Source organism: Phacochoerus africanus, chromosome 12, assembly GCF_016906955.1.
Source record: "Phacochoerus africanus isolate WHEZ1 chromosome 12, ROS_Pafr_v1, whole genome shotgun sequence".
NCBI classification, from domain to species: Eukaryota; Metazoa; Chordata; class Mammalia; order Artiodactyla; family Suidae; genus Phacochoerus; species Phacochoerus africanus.
In genome coordinates this window covers 33,102,502-33,117,038 of record NC_062555.1, presented here as the reverse complement: position 1 = coordinate 33,117,038, position 14,537 = coordinate 33,102,502, and the positions used below count along the sequence as shown (strand labels likewise).

General features: G+C 46.9%; 1 protein-coding gene across 6 annotated transcripts in view; it reads left to right on the top strand.

Moving 5' to 3' along the window:
• The window catches only part of DAPK1 (death associated protein kinase 1), a 219,309-nt gene extending 215,533 nt beyond the window's left edge, over positions 1-3,776 (top strand). For all 6 annotated transcript variants that reach the window (XM_047755509.1, XM_047755504.1, XM_047755506.1 and 3 more), the window contains exons 26-27: positions 1,338-2,566; positions 3,017-3,776. In XM_047755509.1, the coding sequence (XP_047611465.1) occupies positions 1,338-2,566; positions 3,017-3,050 (1,263 nt within the window). In that variant the 3' untranslated portion in view covers positions 3,051-3,776. The remainder of the gene's footprint in view (positions 1-1,337; positions 2,567-3,016) is intronic.
• The last annotated feature ends 10,761 nt before the right edge of the window (positions 3,777-14,537 follow it).

The window sequence follows — 14,537 nt, the reverse complement described above, 5'->3', positions numbered from 1 at the left end:
CCTTTTCTAGGGCCACTCCCTCGGCATATGAAGGTTGCCAGGCTAGGCATTGAATCGGAGCTGTAGCTGCCAGCCTACACCACAGCAACAGCAAAGTGGGATCCAAGCCACGTCTGGGACCTACACCACAGCTCACGGCAATGCCAGATTCTTGACCTGCTGAGCAAGGCCAGGGATCGAACCCACAACCTCATGGTTCCTAGTCAGATTCATTAACCACTGAGCCACGACGGGAACTCCTTTGACATCTGCTTTTTAAAGAAATGAATGTGACAGGAATCACCTCTCGGCTCATTCTTCTCTCCTGCCTTCAGGTCAACCAAATCTTTTTCATATGTACCAGTGTTAAAAATTTACCTTACAGTTTACTATTACAGCATTCTGTATCTTTTTTGGAAAATGTCAAGCCTTCAGAGAAGTTGCAGGAATAGTACCATCTGTCCTTACACACTCTACACCTGACTCAACCGGTTGTTTCCATTTTGCTACATCTGCTTCATCCCTCTCTCTTCTCTTTATTTGCTTTGTAAACATCATGGCCTTTCACCCTTAAATAATTTAGTTTGTATCTCCTAAGGAGAAGGACATGCTCCCGCCTAACCACAATAATATAATTAATTATCACAGCCTAAAAATATACCATTGCTATAATACTATTATTGAATTTATAGTCCTCATTCAGGTGTTTGCCACTTGTCTCAGTAATTTGTTTGATAGCCTTTTTTTTTTTTTTTGCTTTTTAGGGCCACACCTACACTATACGGAGGTTCCCCAGGTTCCAGGGGTCGGATCAGAGCTGCAGCTGCCACCACAGCTCATGGCAATGCCGGATCCTCGACCCACTGAGCAAGGCCAGCGATCGAACCTGCATCCTCATGGATATGAGTCGGGTTAATTACTGCTGAGCCACAACCATTTAGACATTTTTATTCATTTGTGTATTTCTTTGGGGATTCAGAATCCAGTCAAAAATCACCCTTTGCATTTGGCTGTGCTCACTCGCTCTCTCTCTATATGTGTGTATACACACATACATGTATATATATACACATATACGTATACACATAAATACATATATACATACATACATACATACTTTTTTTTTTACATTGACCTTTTATAAGATTCAAAGGTAGTCTTTTCAGAATTTCCCTTATGACATTGCCAAGCTGATTTGGGGGCTCAGTATTGATTTTTGAGATCTGTCCCTATGAAAGTCCTGGGTCATTCCTCACAATATCTGCACAGATTACATTACTGCTCAGGCCCTCCAGTGCTCTGAGCAGCTGGTGTATCTGGCCGTTTATGTTCCTGTTACCCCCCTCCCTCCCCCGCAGATCAACATCATGCAGAGTGAAACGGTGCAGGACGTGCTGCTCCTGGACCCCCGCTGGCTCTGCACCAACGTGCTGGGGAAACTGCTGTCGGTGGAGACCCCCCGGGCCCTGCACCATTACCGGGGCCGCTACACCATGGAGGACGTCCAGCGCCTGGTGCCTGACAGCGACGTGGAGGAGCTGCTGCAGATTCTAGACGCCATGGACATCTGCGCCCGGGACCTGAGCAGCGGGACCATGGTGGACATCCCCGCCCTGATCAAGACCGACAACCTGCACCGCTCCTGGACAGACGAGGAGGACGAGGTGCGGGTCTACGGCGGCGTGCGCATCGTCCCCGTGGAGCACCTCACCCCCTTCCCGTGTGGCATCTTTCACAAGGTGCAGGTGAATCTGTGCCGGTGGATCCACCAGCAGAGCGCGGAGGGAGACGCGGACATCCGCTTGTGGGTGAACGGCTGCAAGATTGCCAACCGCGGCGCGGAGCTGCTGGTGCTCCTGGTCAACCACGGCCAGGGCATCGAGGTTCAGGTGCGCGGTCTGGAGACGGAAAAGATCAAGTGCTGCCTCCTGCTGGACTCGGTGTGTAGCACCATCGAGAACGTCATGGCCACCACGCTGCCAGGGCTGCTGACGGTGAAGCACTACCTCAGCCCCCAGCAGCTGAGGGAGCATCACGAGCCAGTCATGATCTACCAGCCTCGGGACTTCTTCCGGGCGCAGACCCTCAAGGAGACCTCGCTGACCAACACCATGGGCGGATACAAGGAGAGCTTCAGCAGCATCATGTGCTTCGGCTGTCACGACGTCTATGTGCAGGCCAGCTTGGGCATGGACATCCACGCATCGGATCTGAACCTCCTGACTCGCAGGAAACTCAGTCGCCTGCTGGACCCGCCCGATCCCATGGGGAAGGACTGGTGCCTTCTCGCCATGAACTTGGGCCTCCCCGACCTCGTGGCCAAGTACAACACCAATAACGGGGCTCCCAAGGAGTTCCTCCCAAGCCCGGTCCACGCCCTACTCCGAGAATGGACCTCCTACCCCAACAGCACAGTCGGCGTCCTCATGTCCAAACTGCGGGAGCTGGGGCGCCGGGACGCGGCAGACTTCCTGCTGAAGGCTTCCTCCGTGTTCAAAATCAACCTCGACGGCAACGGCCAGGAGGCCTACGCCTCAAGCTGCAACAGTGGCACATCTTATAATTCCATTAGCTCGGTGGTGTCCCGGTGAGGGCAGCCTTTGGCTTGGGCAGGGTCCCTTCCAACTGCAGAGGCAAGGGGAATGCAGCCCATCTTTCCCACCCAAGATCCCAGCGCGTTCCTTCCTCCCCCCTCATCCTGCGGGAGGCCGCACTCTCTCCTGCCTCCCCCCTTTCTCGGCCACTACCTCCCTCCTCACACATTCTGTTGTGTGTGACTGGTCTTTCTAGTTTAAGGGCAGACCGTGCTCTTTGCTTTGGCCATTTGAAAAGCTAGCCTCCCTCCGTCCCTCATCCTCTAGTACCTTGCTTCTTACTGATAATTTTACTGAAATTCCTAACTTTTCAATGAAATTTTTTTAAACTATTATATTGATTGTCCTTTAAAAAAAAGTGCACATTGATCCAAAATGTGTATTTCTTATACTCTTTTTCTTTGTTACACCATGTCCTCAGCTTATCTCTTTTATATTTGTAGGAAAAACTCCCATGTAAGGAATCCCACTGTATGATTTATAAACAGACAATATGTGAGTGCCTTTTGCAGAAGAGGGTGTGTTTGAAATCATCCAAGTCAGCCAGGAGCTGTGGCGAAAGAAACGCTCCCTCTCTGTCTCTCGCTGTATGCTGATCATCGCCAGAGGTGCTTCACCGAGGTTTTTTTGTTGTTGTTTGTTTGTGTGTGTGTTTGTTTTTTGGGCAATTTTTGTGTTTCCTTTGGCAAGGAAAGAGGAGGAAGAGACCTCCTCCAGAGCGATTTCATGGCCAGTGTTGTTGCTCCAATAAGACACGTGTGTGTTTGCTTTTGTTGCAACGTCCGTGTGAACATCCGCGCGGCGGAACCTGCTCCATCGTGGACTGTCATGCTTCATCATCCCCTGTCATCTCAGGTAGAAGGTTGACGAGGTTGTAGGGAGCGAAGAACTGTGTGAGAAGTCAGAAGACCCCCGACTCATGATTTGTGGCAATTCGTTGTCATTTGTGCATAGCAAATGGTTCTCCACGTGTAGATCCTGGTTTGATAACTTCCTGTACTTGAAGTCTCAAAAAGAAAATAAAGGAAGTGAGTTTTTTCCTGCGGTGATTTTAAATTGTGATAGAGTTTTGAATTGAAATAAGGGAACATGTCCTAATTCCTCTGTCCTGAGAAGCATGTAATTTTAATGTTATATCATATGTATATATATATATGCAGTATGTATATACATATATATTAATACAGGTATTTTTACTTAATCTATAAGATGTAGTAAAAAAAGTTTGTTTTTCTTTTCTTTTTTGTTCTTTTTCTTTTCCTTTTTTTTTTTATAAATAAACTGTTGCTTGTTGCATTAGTTTGTTGGTCTCTAATTCAAACGGGATTCTTTTTCTTTGTTTTATTTTCATTTGCCAGTACCCCACCTCGGGGAACAAACCAGTCCAGAAAATGATTAAACCTAAACGTGCAGGGATGGAGATCCACGCAGTTTATTAGAAACTTAATTATTACTAACATTGGGAATGGTAGGGGGATCTGGAAGAGCTTGGGTGACTGCCACACTTGTTCTTAACTTTTAAGACGAGAAGTCCCTTCCATTTTCCTTGGGTGAAATCGGATCATGTCGTCTCAGCAAGAGGGAACACACGAAGCTTTCTATTTCTATACAAAGGTGGTGCCTTGCAGAAGCAAGAGAAAACTGACTGCAAGAGATACATACCGGAGTTCCCATCGTGGCTCAGTGGTTAACGAACCCGACTAGGAACCATGAGGTTGCGGGTTTGATCCCTGACCTCCGCTCAGTGGGTTAAGAATCCAGCGTTGCCCTGAGCTGTGGGGTAGGTCGCAGACGTGGCTCGGATCTGGAGTTGCTGTGGCTGTGGTGTACGCCAGCAGCTACAGCGCCGATTCGACCCCTAGCCTGGGAATTTCCGTTGGTCTCTGGTGCAGTCATAAAAAGAAAAGGGGGAAAAAAAAAAGAGGAAAAAGACTGGAAAGGAAACTTTTACAATCATGTGGGTGATTTTCTCTATGGTGGTAGGTGTAGAGTTCATTTCTGTTTTGCCTACATTGCCCACAATAAACATGATTTATTTTTATAAAGGGAAAAGAAATATTAATGGAATAAAAGTAAAAGCTACACAGTGTCAATGGGATGACACTGATGTTGAAATCCTGGTTGCCTTGGAGGAGTAGAACCTCCTTTTCTTGTGTCAATTCCCTCCTGAATGTCAAGGTCATTTCTCCTAGTTCAAAATTTATTCAAGTCTCAGGAGCTAGGACCCAGGAGGCAAGGGCTGCCTCTGGCAGCATCCAGAAGTGAAATCCCAGAGAAGGATTCTGATGTCTCCAGCCTGGGTCACCAGAGTAGTGGTTGGGAGAGAGCCAGAGTCACATGATGGGCCTGGCCCTGGGGACCCTGGGACAGTGTGGGGAAAGGAGCTGACTCCTCAGGGGAGGTCTGTTAGGAGCAGAAAGGGGCAGAGGGAGGATGCTGGGCGAATAAAGCAGAGTCCTGCAAGAGGCTTTACACTTTGGTATTGGCGCAGGTATCTGTTCATAAGGTTCTGTGGCCACCTAAGCTCCCAAAATGTGGGAGCCATACTTGGGAATCGTTCCTACCCGAATTTGAAGAGTTTGAAGACCACTGAGCTCATTGCCCTGCCCTGGAAAAGGCTATGGGGGCGTTCCGGGAGGGGGGACATGTGGGTGTCTTCAGTGCCATGAACTTTGAAGCTGGCTGGCAAAGCCCAACGTGGCATTGCAGGATTCTTGTTCAGAGAGACGGGACACGGAGGCTTTTTGCCAGGAAGCAGCTGTTGGTTATTCGAGCGGGCACTGGCTCAGCAGATTCATATGCAAAGGTTGAGCCCCGAATGCAGTAGGGCGCTGTCTTATATGCCCTCTGTTATTTTCCCTTTTACACTTTGAGCCCTTTGTCCCCCGTATAAGATTACAAACATTCCCTAAATTCTGGTTGGAGGGTCTATGTTACAAAGTTGCCGGTGGATACTGATTACAGTTATTATGCTGCCGCAGAGCTACGCATGCGCATGCAGGTGCTGGTTACGCATGCGCACACATGCTGGTTATGCCACGTTGCCTTCCCTTTGTTTTGGGAGGGCTCTTACCCCAGTGGGGAGGCGGCTCTGCATCCTGTGGGAGGAAAGAAACTATCCATACAGCTCACCTCCTGCAGCCACAGTGGGAATCGAAAGGTACAGATTCGCAGGAACCAGAAAGAAGACTTCTGTGGACCCTTTGGCTTAGAGTTGCCCTAACGTGCCCTGGTGGGACATGTTCGTCACCCCTGGGAGCTGAGGCTGCTCTGGGATGCATGAGGTTCCCCTATTTCTTCCTTTTGTTTTCAGGGCAGCTCCTTCGGCATATGAAAGTTCCCAGGCTAGGGGTCAAATCAGAGCTGCAGCTGCTGGCCTACACGACACCTTGCAGCAACGCAGGATCCTTAACCCACTGAGCAAGGCCAGGGGTTGAACCAGCATCCTCACAGACACTATGTTCGGTTCTTAAGTGGCTGAGCCACAACGGGAACTCAGGTCCCCCTATGGACCAGAGCATCCCAGCACCCCAAAGCCTCTATGGCATGAACTAAAGGGCATTTCCAAGAGTTCTGATTGATTCCAAAATCTGGATCCCACACCTTAGAAAAGGAATCAGAACCCTGGGTGGGAATTCGGGTCGTCTTTTGTGCAGAAAAGAGGTTTACAGCCACAGGATTCCCTGAAACCATGAAACTACATTTGGCCTTATCTGTGTCCAGAGTCTACACCGATCATACCAAAAACCCTGAGGGTGTGACTCCATACATGTCCCAGGTGAAGGCTGGGCCTGGCTATTACAGCAGCTAGATGCCAGCCAAGCTGTAAGACTGAAGGGCAGCTGGGAGATCTGAGCTGAAAAATGGAAGGCCTTGGAGTTCCCGTCATGGCTCAGTGGAAACGAATCTGACTAGGAACCATGAGGTTACGGGTTCAATCCCTCGCCTCACTCATTAGGTTAGGGATATGGCATTGCTGTGAGCTGTGGTGTAGGTCGTAGATGTGGCTCAGATCTGGTGTTGCTGTCGCTGTCGTGTAGGCCAGCAGCTGCTGTAGCTCCGATTTGACCCCTAGCCTGGGAACCTCCATGTGCCAAGGGTGCGGCCCTAAAAAGACAAAAGACAAAAAAAAAAAAAAAAAAAAGGAAGGCCTTCATTAAGATAGAGCTGTAAAGGTAGTGACAGTTTTACGAGGTGAAAAACCACTCTGAAGGTGGATAGTGGGATAGTTTCGCAACCATCACAGTGTCAGTGTGCTTACTGCCACTGCACTGTGCAGTTACAAGTGGCTAAAATGGAAAATTTTTCTCTTACATTTATTTTTCCACAATCTTTTTAAAGACAAAAAAAAGATAAAGTTGGAACCAAAAAATAGCCAAGTAACAGAAAAGCTTGCTGAGTAATATACAAGGCTACCCATGTGTTTAGAGCAGTCCAGCAGGAGTTCCCATGGCTCAGTGGATTAAGAACCTGACCTAGGGAGTTCCCATCGTGGCACAGCGGAAATGAATCCAACTGGGAGCCATGAGGTTTCGGGTTCGATCCTTGGCCTCGATCAGTGGGTTAAAGATCCGGCGTTGCCATGAGCTATGATGTGGGTCGAAGATGCGGCTCAAATCTGGCGTTACTCTGGCTGTAGTGTAGGCTGGCAGCTACAGCTCTGATTCAACCCCCTAGCCTGGGATCTTCCATACGCCATGGGTACAGACCTAAAAAGCAAAAAAAAAAAAAAAAAAAGAGCCTGACCTAGTGTCCATGACGTTGTGAGTTCAATCCCTGGCCTCACCCAGCGGGTTAAGGATCTGACATTGCCACAAGCTGTGGGTTGATTTGGATATCTGACATTGCTGTGGCGGTGGTATAGGCTAGCAGCTGCAGCTCTGATTTGACCCTCAGGCTGGGAACTTCCATATGTTGCTGGTGTGGCTGTAAAAAGAAAAAAGAAAAAAAACAGCCCGGCAAAGCCTGAGCCCTTCTGAAGCAGGAGGGGATAGAAAAAAATGCATGCTTGCTTTTTGGAAAATTTGATATTTAATAGTCTTTTTAACTATAAAAAGCTTATCATGGCTGGAAGAAGTAAGAATTTGGGTTCTTTTGTTTACTGTTCAATGTTTTGGAGGTTTTTTTATTTGTTTCCAGTTTGAATTCATGCCTGGGATGGCGCCAATAGTCTTTTCGGGACTGTGGATTCTTGAGGACTTAATCAAGCCGCACTGTTTATGAGGATAAATGCTCTGATTCATCATTCCCCAGACAGGGCACCAGCCCCAGGCTCACAGCAGGGACACAGAGACTATTCCATGACCTGCCTCGGGACTCAACTCAGCTGCCTGAGGAATTTCCCCCAGAAGGCTATTTTCAGAGATTGTGGCTGGAGTTGGATGGACCAATTGGGGGTAAGGTCAATTGTATCATTGCAACCAAAGGTCACTTGCTGATGAGAAGATTCAGCAGCTGTCAGGCAGGAGGCAGGTCAGGGATGCGAGCTTCCAGTCCCCACTGAACACCTGGCCAAGGAGGTGCCCCTGAAAGGGGATTTTTAAGGCAAAGTCAGCACCCTTCCCTTTGCACCCCAGGAAATGCACATTGCAGAGTGGGAAATGACCCCAGGAAACAGCTGCTCATCATGCAGAACCACCCAGCCCTGTGACTATCGTTCACGAGGCAATTCTTTGATCAAAAGTGTGGAGGGATGAGGAAGAGCTGGAAGGGAGCTTCCCAAAGACCTTCAGAGAGGCTTCCACGGTCAGGCTATGTGCCTCTCACTCTCGGGGCTAACACTCAGTGAAGACGGCCTGGCCGGGTGCCAAAGGATGCGACTTCAGCCAGTGAGGGTTTGGTCCTTGGTAGAGCAAAGGGACAGAGACAAGTTCCTGATGGATGATGTGTCTTGTCCCACTGAAATCACAGAATTTTAGAATGAAAACAGGATTCCCATTGTGGCTCAAGCGGGTTAAGAACGTGACATAGTGTCCGTGAGGATGTGGGTTCGATTGTCGGCCTTGCTCAGTGGGTGAAGAATCAAGAATTGCTACAGTCACAGATGTGCCTTGGATATGGCATTGCCGTGGCTGCGGTATTGGCTGGCAGCTGCAGCTCCAGTTCAACCCCTAGTTCAGGAAACTCCCTATGCCACAAGTGGGGCCCTGAAAAGGAAAAAAAAAAAAAAAAAAAGGAGATCTTACAGATGGCATGATTCATCCACCCTAAGCAGAAAGGAAAGAGCTTAAGAGATTTAGACCGAATAGCATGGTTCAATTTTTTTTTGGTCTTTTTAGGGCCACACCTGCAGCACATGGAAGTTCCCAGGCTAGGGGTCAAATCGGAGCTACAGCTGCCAGCCTACACCACAGCCACAGCAATGCCAGATCCGAGCCACGTCTGTGACCTACACCACAGCTTAGGGCAATGCTGAAGCCTTAACCTACTGAGCGAGGCCAGGGATTGAACCCGCATCCTCATGGTTACTAGTGGAGTTCATTACTGCTGAGCTACGATGGGAACTCCAGCAGGGTTCAGCTATAAACAATTTAGACTGAGTGTCAGGTCCTCTGACCATACCTGGGGCCCTTCATACTCCTCTACTAAGTATTTATATTGCAATGTAGCATGTGGTCATGAGTGCATGTGTATGTATGTGTATTGTGTGTGTGGGCATAAGTGTGCATTAGTGTAAGTGCATAAGTATATGGCTATGTGTGTGTGGTGGGTGCATGTGCTTAGGCATACATGTAACTGTGTGTGTGCCTGTGTGTTTGTGTGCGAGTGCATGCATGTGTGTCTAAGTGTGTTGGGTCCGTGTGTATGTGCTGGGTGTGTTGTGTGTAAGTGTGTATACGCATATGTGTTTCACGAGGTGAGGGATTCTTTGGCCACTGAGACTTGTCCTTCTGGCCAAGAGCCTGGATTCTCGCTGATACAGCAGTGTGACTAACAGAGCATCACGAGAAAGTTCTTCTTCCTGCCTCTCCCTGGCCCCTCCTCCGCCAGCATAAGGGATTCTGGGGTCCTGCACAGCCCTCAGGTTACGTAACAGCCAGCATCATTGATGACCTTCCTATCTTCCAAGAAGGGAAAGCCAGTCACCCTAAATGGAGGCCAGACAGGGCTGCTTCCTCTAAGTCACCTGATTCTGTGACCAGTACTCTCACAGGAAGCAGGAGCCGGGCATTTATTGCTGACAGCCTCTGGGCTAGAGGGCAGCAAACCCAAAGTCGTCAGTGCCCTCCCTGGTGCCCCTGGGCTTTCGGGGCAATTTGATGCAGTGGAAATTTTTTTTTTTTTTTTTGCTTTTCTTTCTAGGCACATTTTTTTTTTTTGTCTTATTGCCTTTTCTAAGGCCGCTCCTACAGCATATGGAGGTTCCCAGGCTACGGGTCAAATTGGAGCTATAGCCACCGGCCTACGTCAGAGCCACAGCAACGCAGCATCCAAGCTGCATCTGCAACCTACACCACAGCTCATGGCAATGCCAGATCCTTAACCCACTGAGCAAGGCCAGGGATTGAACCCGCAACCTCATGGTTCCTAGTTGGATTCGTTAACCACTGTGCCACAACAGTAACTCCCTTTCTAGGCACATTTTAATGGAATTGAGATCATACAAAATGTACAAGTTTATTTTATTTTATTATCATTATGTTTTTGTCTTTTGTCTTTTTTTAGGGCCACACTCGCGTCATATGGAGGTTCCCAGGGTAGGGGTCGAATTGGAACTGTACCTACTGGCTTACCCCACAGTCATAGCAACACGGGATCCGAGCCACATCTGCAACCTACACCACAGCTCACGGATCCTGTGCCGGATCCTTAACCCACTGAGCGAGGCCAGAGACGAACTCACATCCTCATGGATGCTAGTCGGGTTCGTTAACCACTGAGCCACAATGGGAACCCCCAAAACGTACAATTTTATATGCTACTTTTTAAAAATTGAAGTACAGTCGGAGAATAGTATCCTATTAATTTCTGGTGTGCTTTTTAAAAAAATGTAGCATGACAGGTGCTCCTGTTGTGGCTCAGCCAGTTAAGATTTCAGCATAGTGTTCATGACAATGTGGGTTTGACCCCTGGCCTCGCTCAGTAGATTAAGGATCAGATATTGCCATGAGCGGTGGCGTAGGCTCAGATCTGGCATTGCTGTGGCTGTGATGTAAGCCAGCAGCTGTGATTCTGATTTAATGTCCATATGCCATTGTTGTGGCTCTTAAAAGAAAATAAATAAATAAAATGTAGCATGACAGGCTCTTTTCCCATGTTACTAGAAGTGCTTCAGAAAATTTAGTTTTAGTGGCTACCTCATGTTAAAATCCTAGACACTCATTAAAGTGGTCATGGTCAGGAGTTCCCTTTGTGGCTCAGCAGTTGACGACTCTGACTAGCATCCATGAGAATGCGGGTTTGATCCCTGGCCCCCGTCAGTGGGTTAAGGATCCGGCGTTGCCGTGAGCTGTGGTGCAGTTTGCAGACGCAGCTAGGATCTTGCGTTGCTGTCGCTGTGGTGTAAGCTGGTGACTACAGCTCCGATTGGACCCCTAGCCTGGGAATCTCCATAGGCCACAGGTGCAGCCCTAAAAAGCAAAAAATAAAAAATAATGAAAAATAAAGCAATCATGGTCAGCATCCTTCTCTGTTTGGTCTGATGTCCTGAGTTCCCATGCAGCCTTCTCTCACTGGGGAGGCAGCCTTCCTGGGACTCAGGTCTCTTCTATTTGTGTGGCTTCCCTGCCATCCTTTTCTCCAGCTGACAAACCTCGATGCCCCTGGGAGCCAGTTGTCCAGCTGGGTCCCTGTCCAGCACATTGGAAAATTACTGGAGGACCTTATCAATCACAACGGGCCATACATAAATAGTGAAGATTCCCACTACAGATCTGTTCATCAAGAGAACACACAGCCCCGGGCAAAAATGCAAACCTAGTTATTTTGTAGAATGTTCTTCTTTTTTTTTTTTTTTCTTCAAGAGCCGCACCCTTGGTGTTTCTAAGTTTCTGGACTCAGGGTCAAATCGGAGCTGCAGCTGCCGGCCTATGCCACAGCCATAGCAACAACACCAGATCTGAGCCGCATCTGCCACCTACGCCGCAGCTCACGGCAACACCAGATCCTTAACCCACTGACCGGGGCCGGGGATCAAACCTGCGTCCTCATGGATACTAGTTGGGTTCGTTACCACTGAGCCACAATGGGAACTCCAGAATGTTCTTAATTTGTAGATTTAGCTAACTGCTTTCTGCCCGTGACCTTTTTTTTTTTTTTTTTTTCCGTTTTTGGAACGGGAACTCCTGCCTGTAACATTTTACTTATTCTTCGTAAAATGAACAAAGGTGGACTGATTGTCATTCATCATATGGGCAAGAATGGTGTCCTGAAAATGAGAAATACAAATAAATTTTACTTCTCTCTGTCCCCCAAAACTGTATAGCTTGAAGCTGTTTTCCAATAAAAAGTAGTTTTTCGATTTACTAACTCTTGAACCCTGAGACTACCACGCTAAGTTCCACGCTTTGGGAATTTCATGAGCTAGTAAAATATCATACAGGACCTGGGGACCTGACGCTTTGTTTTGCAAAGTAAGACCACTTAGAAACTGCAACCACTGCCAAATGCTTTTTTTCCTCCTTCCCTATTCAAGGAGGAAATGCATAATGCACGTTCTCTTCACTGGTTTATCTGCAGAAATTTCTCTAGGCTTTTTTTTTTTTTTCTTCGTTGTCTGATTCAACACTGTGTTTAAGGGGGATGTTCCAGTGAATAAAAGAGCTGTGTGGTTTAAAAAAAAAAAAGAAAAAGAAAAAAAAACTGTTATTGCAAAAACAAAAAAAACTGAAAGAGAAAAGAAAGAAAGAAAATTAGGTAAGTTAGAGCCTTAGAATAAGGGACATTTGTTTCAGCTGAATAATGTAGTCTTAGGGGAAAAAAAAAAAAAAAAACCATTCAGGGTGCCTTGTTTCCTCTGTGTCACTGGACTAGCGACCAGTTGAGCATGGGCAGTGTGATTTTAAAGTTTATTGTTTTGTTTGTCCTTTGCTCTTTGCTATATATGGAAGTACAGAAAGAGGGGTTCCCATTGTGGCGAAGCAAAAACGAATCTGACTGGAATCCATGAGGACACAGGTTCGATCCCTGGTCTCGCTCAGTGGGTTAAGGATCTGGCATTGCCATGAGCTGTGGTGTAGGTCGCAGACTTGGATCCCTTGTGGCTGTGGCTGTGGCTGTGGTGTAGGCCAGCGGCCACAGCTCCAATTCCGCTCCATCCTGGGAATCTTCATATGCAGCGAGTATAACCCTAAAAAGACCCCCCAAAAAAAAGCGCAGAAAATTTTTCGCAGACCCCTTCCTGTAAAATATTTCATGGCCATGTTGATCCCATCCCCTGAAAATTCTAGGACTCACCTATTGTTCCCTAAGTAGGGCCAGGCTTTGGAAATCGTAGAAATTCTGGCTCCTCTGGAAACAGCCAGAGGTCATAGGGTCCCCATTTGGGAGAAACCTAGAAATCAGATGGTTCAGCCAGGGCATGACCCCACCAGGAGAGACAAAGGGTCTCAGCCCCAGGAGCCCTCGGGCTGAGAGGGTTGCAAAAGCAAGTTTGAATTCACAAGTGTGCTGATACTTGCCATCTTTGTTCTGCCTTAGGTTACACAGACATCTTGATTCATCATCCAAAATAGCCACTTAAACATTTTTTTTTTTTAATTCTCATACTGCTTGCTGATTTTTCTATGAAAGACAGGAGGAGCTGGAGTCAGAATGTCTAAGATGCCCACCCCAGCTTCTCAAGAGCCTTTGGGAGCTGGAAAGACATTCGGTCTCTTTCTCTAATAACAAAATCTGCAGATTTTCATTGAATGCAGCTCAAAAATCCTCTTTTGGAAGTTAAAGCGTGAACAGTTGACTCTTTTCATCTCTCCTTTAATAATCCTAGCACTTCCCAAGGCATGGAAACCCCTGGCTGAGTCAAGGGAGGGCCACATACAAGAAAGTCAGTGTAAACGAATGTTATCATTTCAAAGTACATCATCACATCTGAAATTAAGGGACCATAGGAAAGAGGAATAAGGAGTTAGTGTCTAATGCATACAGGGTTTTAGTTTGAGATAATAAAAAAGGTGTGGTAATGGATGAAGGTGATGGCTATGCAACACTGCAAACATACAAAATCAAAAATGGTTCAAATGGTAGATGCTGGTGTGTATATTTTACCACAATAAAAAAATTAAGCTTGATGCTGCGGGAGTGGCCCTAGAAAAGGCAAAAAGATAAAGAAAAAAAAATTAAGCTTGAAGGTGTGTGTTAGTGAATTAATGTATATAAAAACAGATAAAAGCAGTTTAATTTTTTAATTTGTGTTCATGGAGTTCCCTGGCAGTGCAGTGAGTTAGGGATCCAGAGCTGTCACTGCACTGGCTGAGTTCACTGCTGTGGCAAGGGTTTGATCTGGGAACGTCTGTATGTTGTGGATGTGGCCAAGTAAGTAAATAAATAAAATGGGTGTCACTTATAAGGAAATATATGCATCTCTAATATATTATACATATATAGTATATTGTATATGCATATAATAGAGATGTATACATATATGTGTTACAGATATAATATGAACATATACATTAAATAATATGAATACTAAATTAATTCATTAAATAGAATCAGAAAAAAATTTGGAGTTCCCTTCATGGCGCAGTGGAAACAAATCTGACTAGGATCCATGAGGATGTAGGTTCAATCCCTGGCCTCTCTCGGTGGGCTAAGGATCAGGCGTTGCTGTGGCTGTGGTGTGGGCCAGTGTCTATAGCTCCACTTGGACCCTTAGCCTGGGAACTTCCATATGCCACCAATGCAGCCCTTAAAAAAAAAAATTATGCTTGCTTCCCAGTGATCAGGCCAGTAAAGGAAGCTCTCTTGCTCTATCTTGGCAAGAGAACAAGAAAGAAGCTGGGAACAATGGTGGTGGAGTTTGTT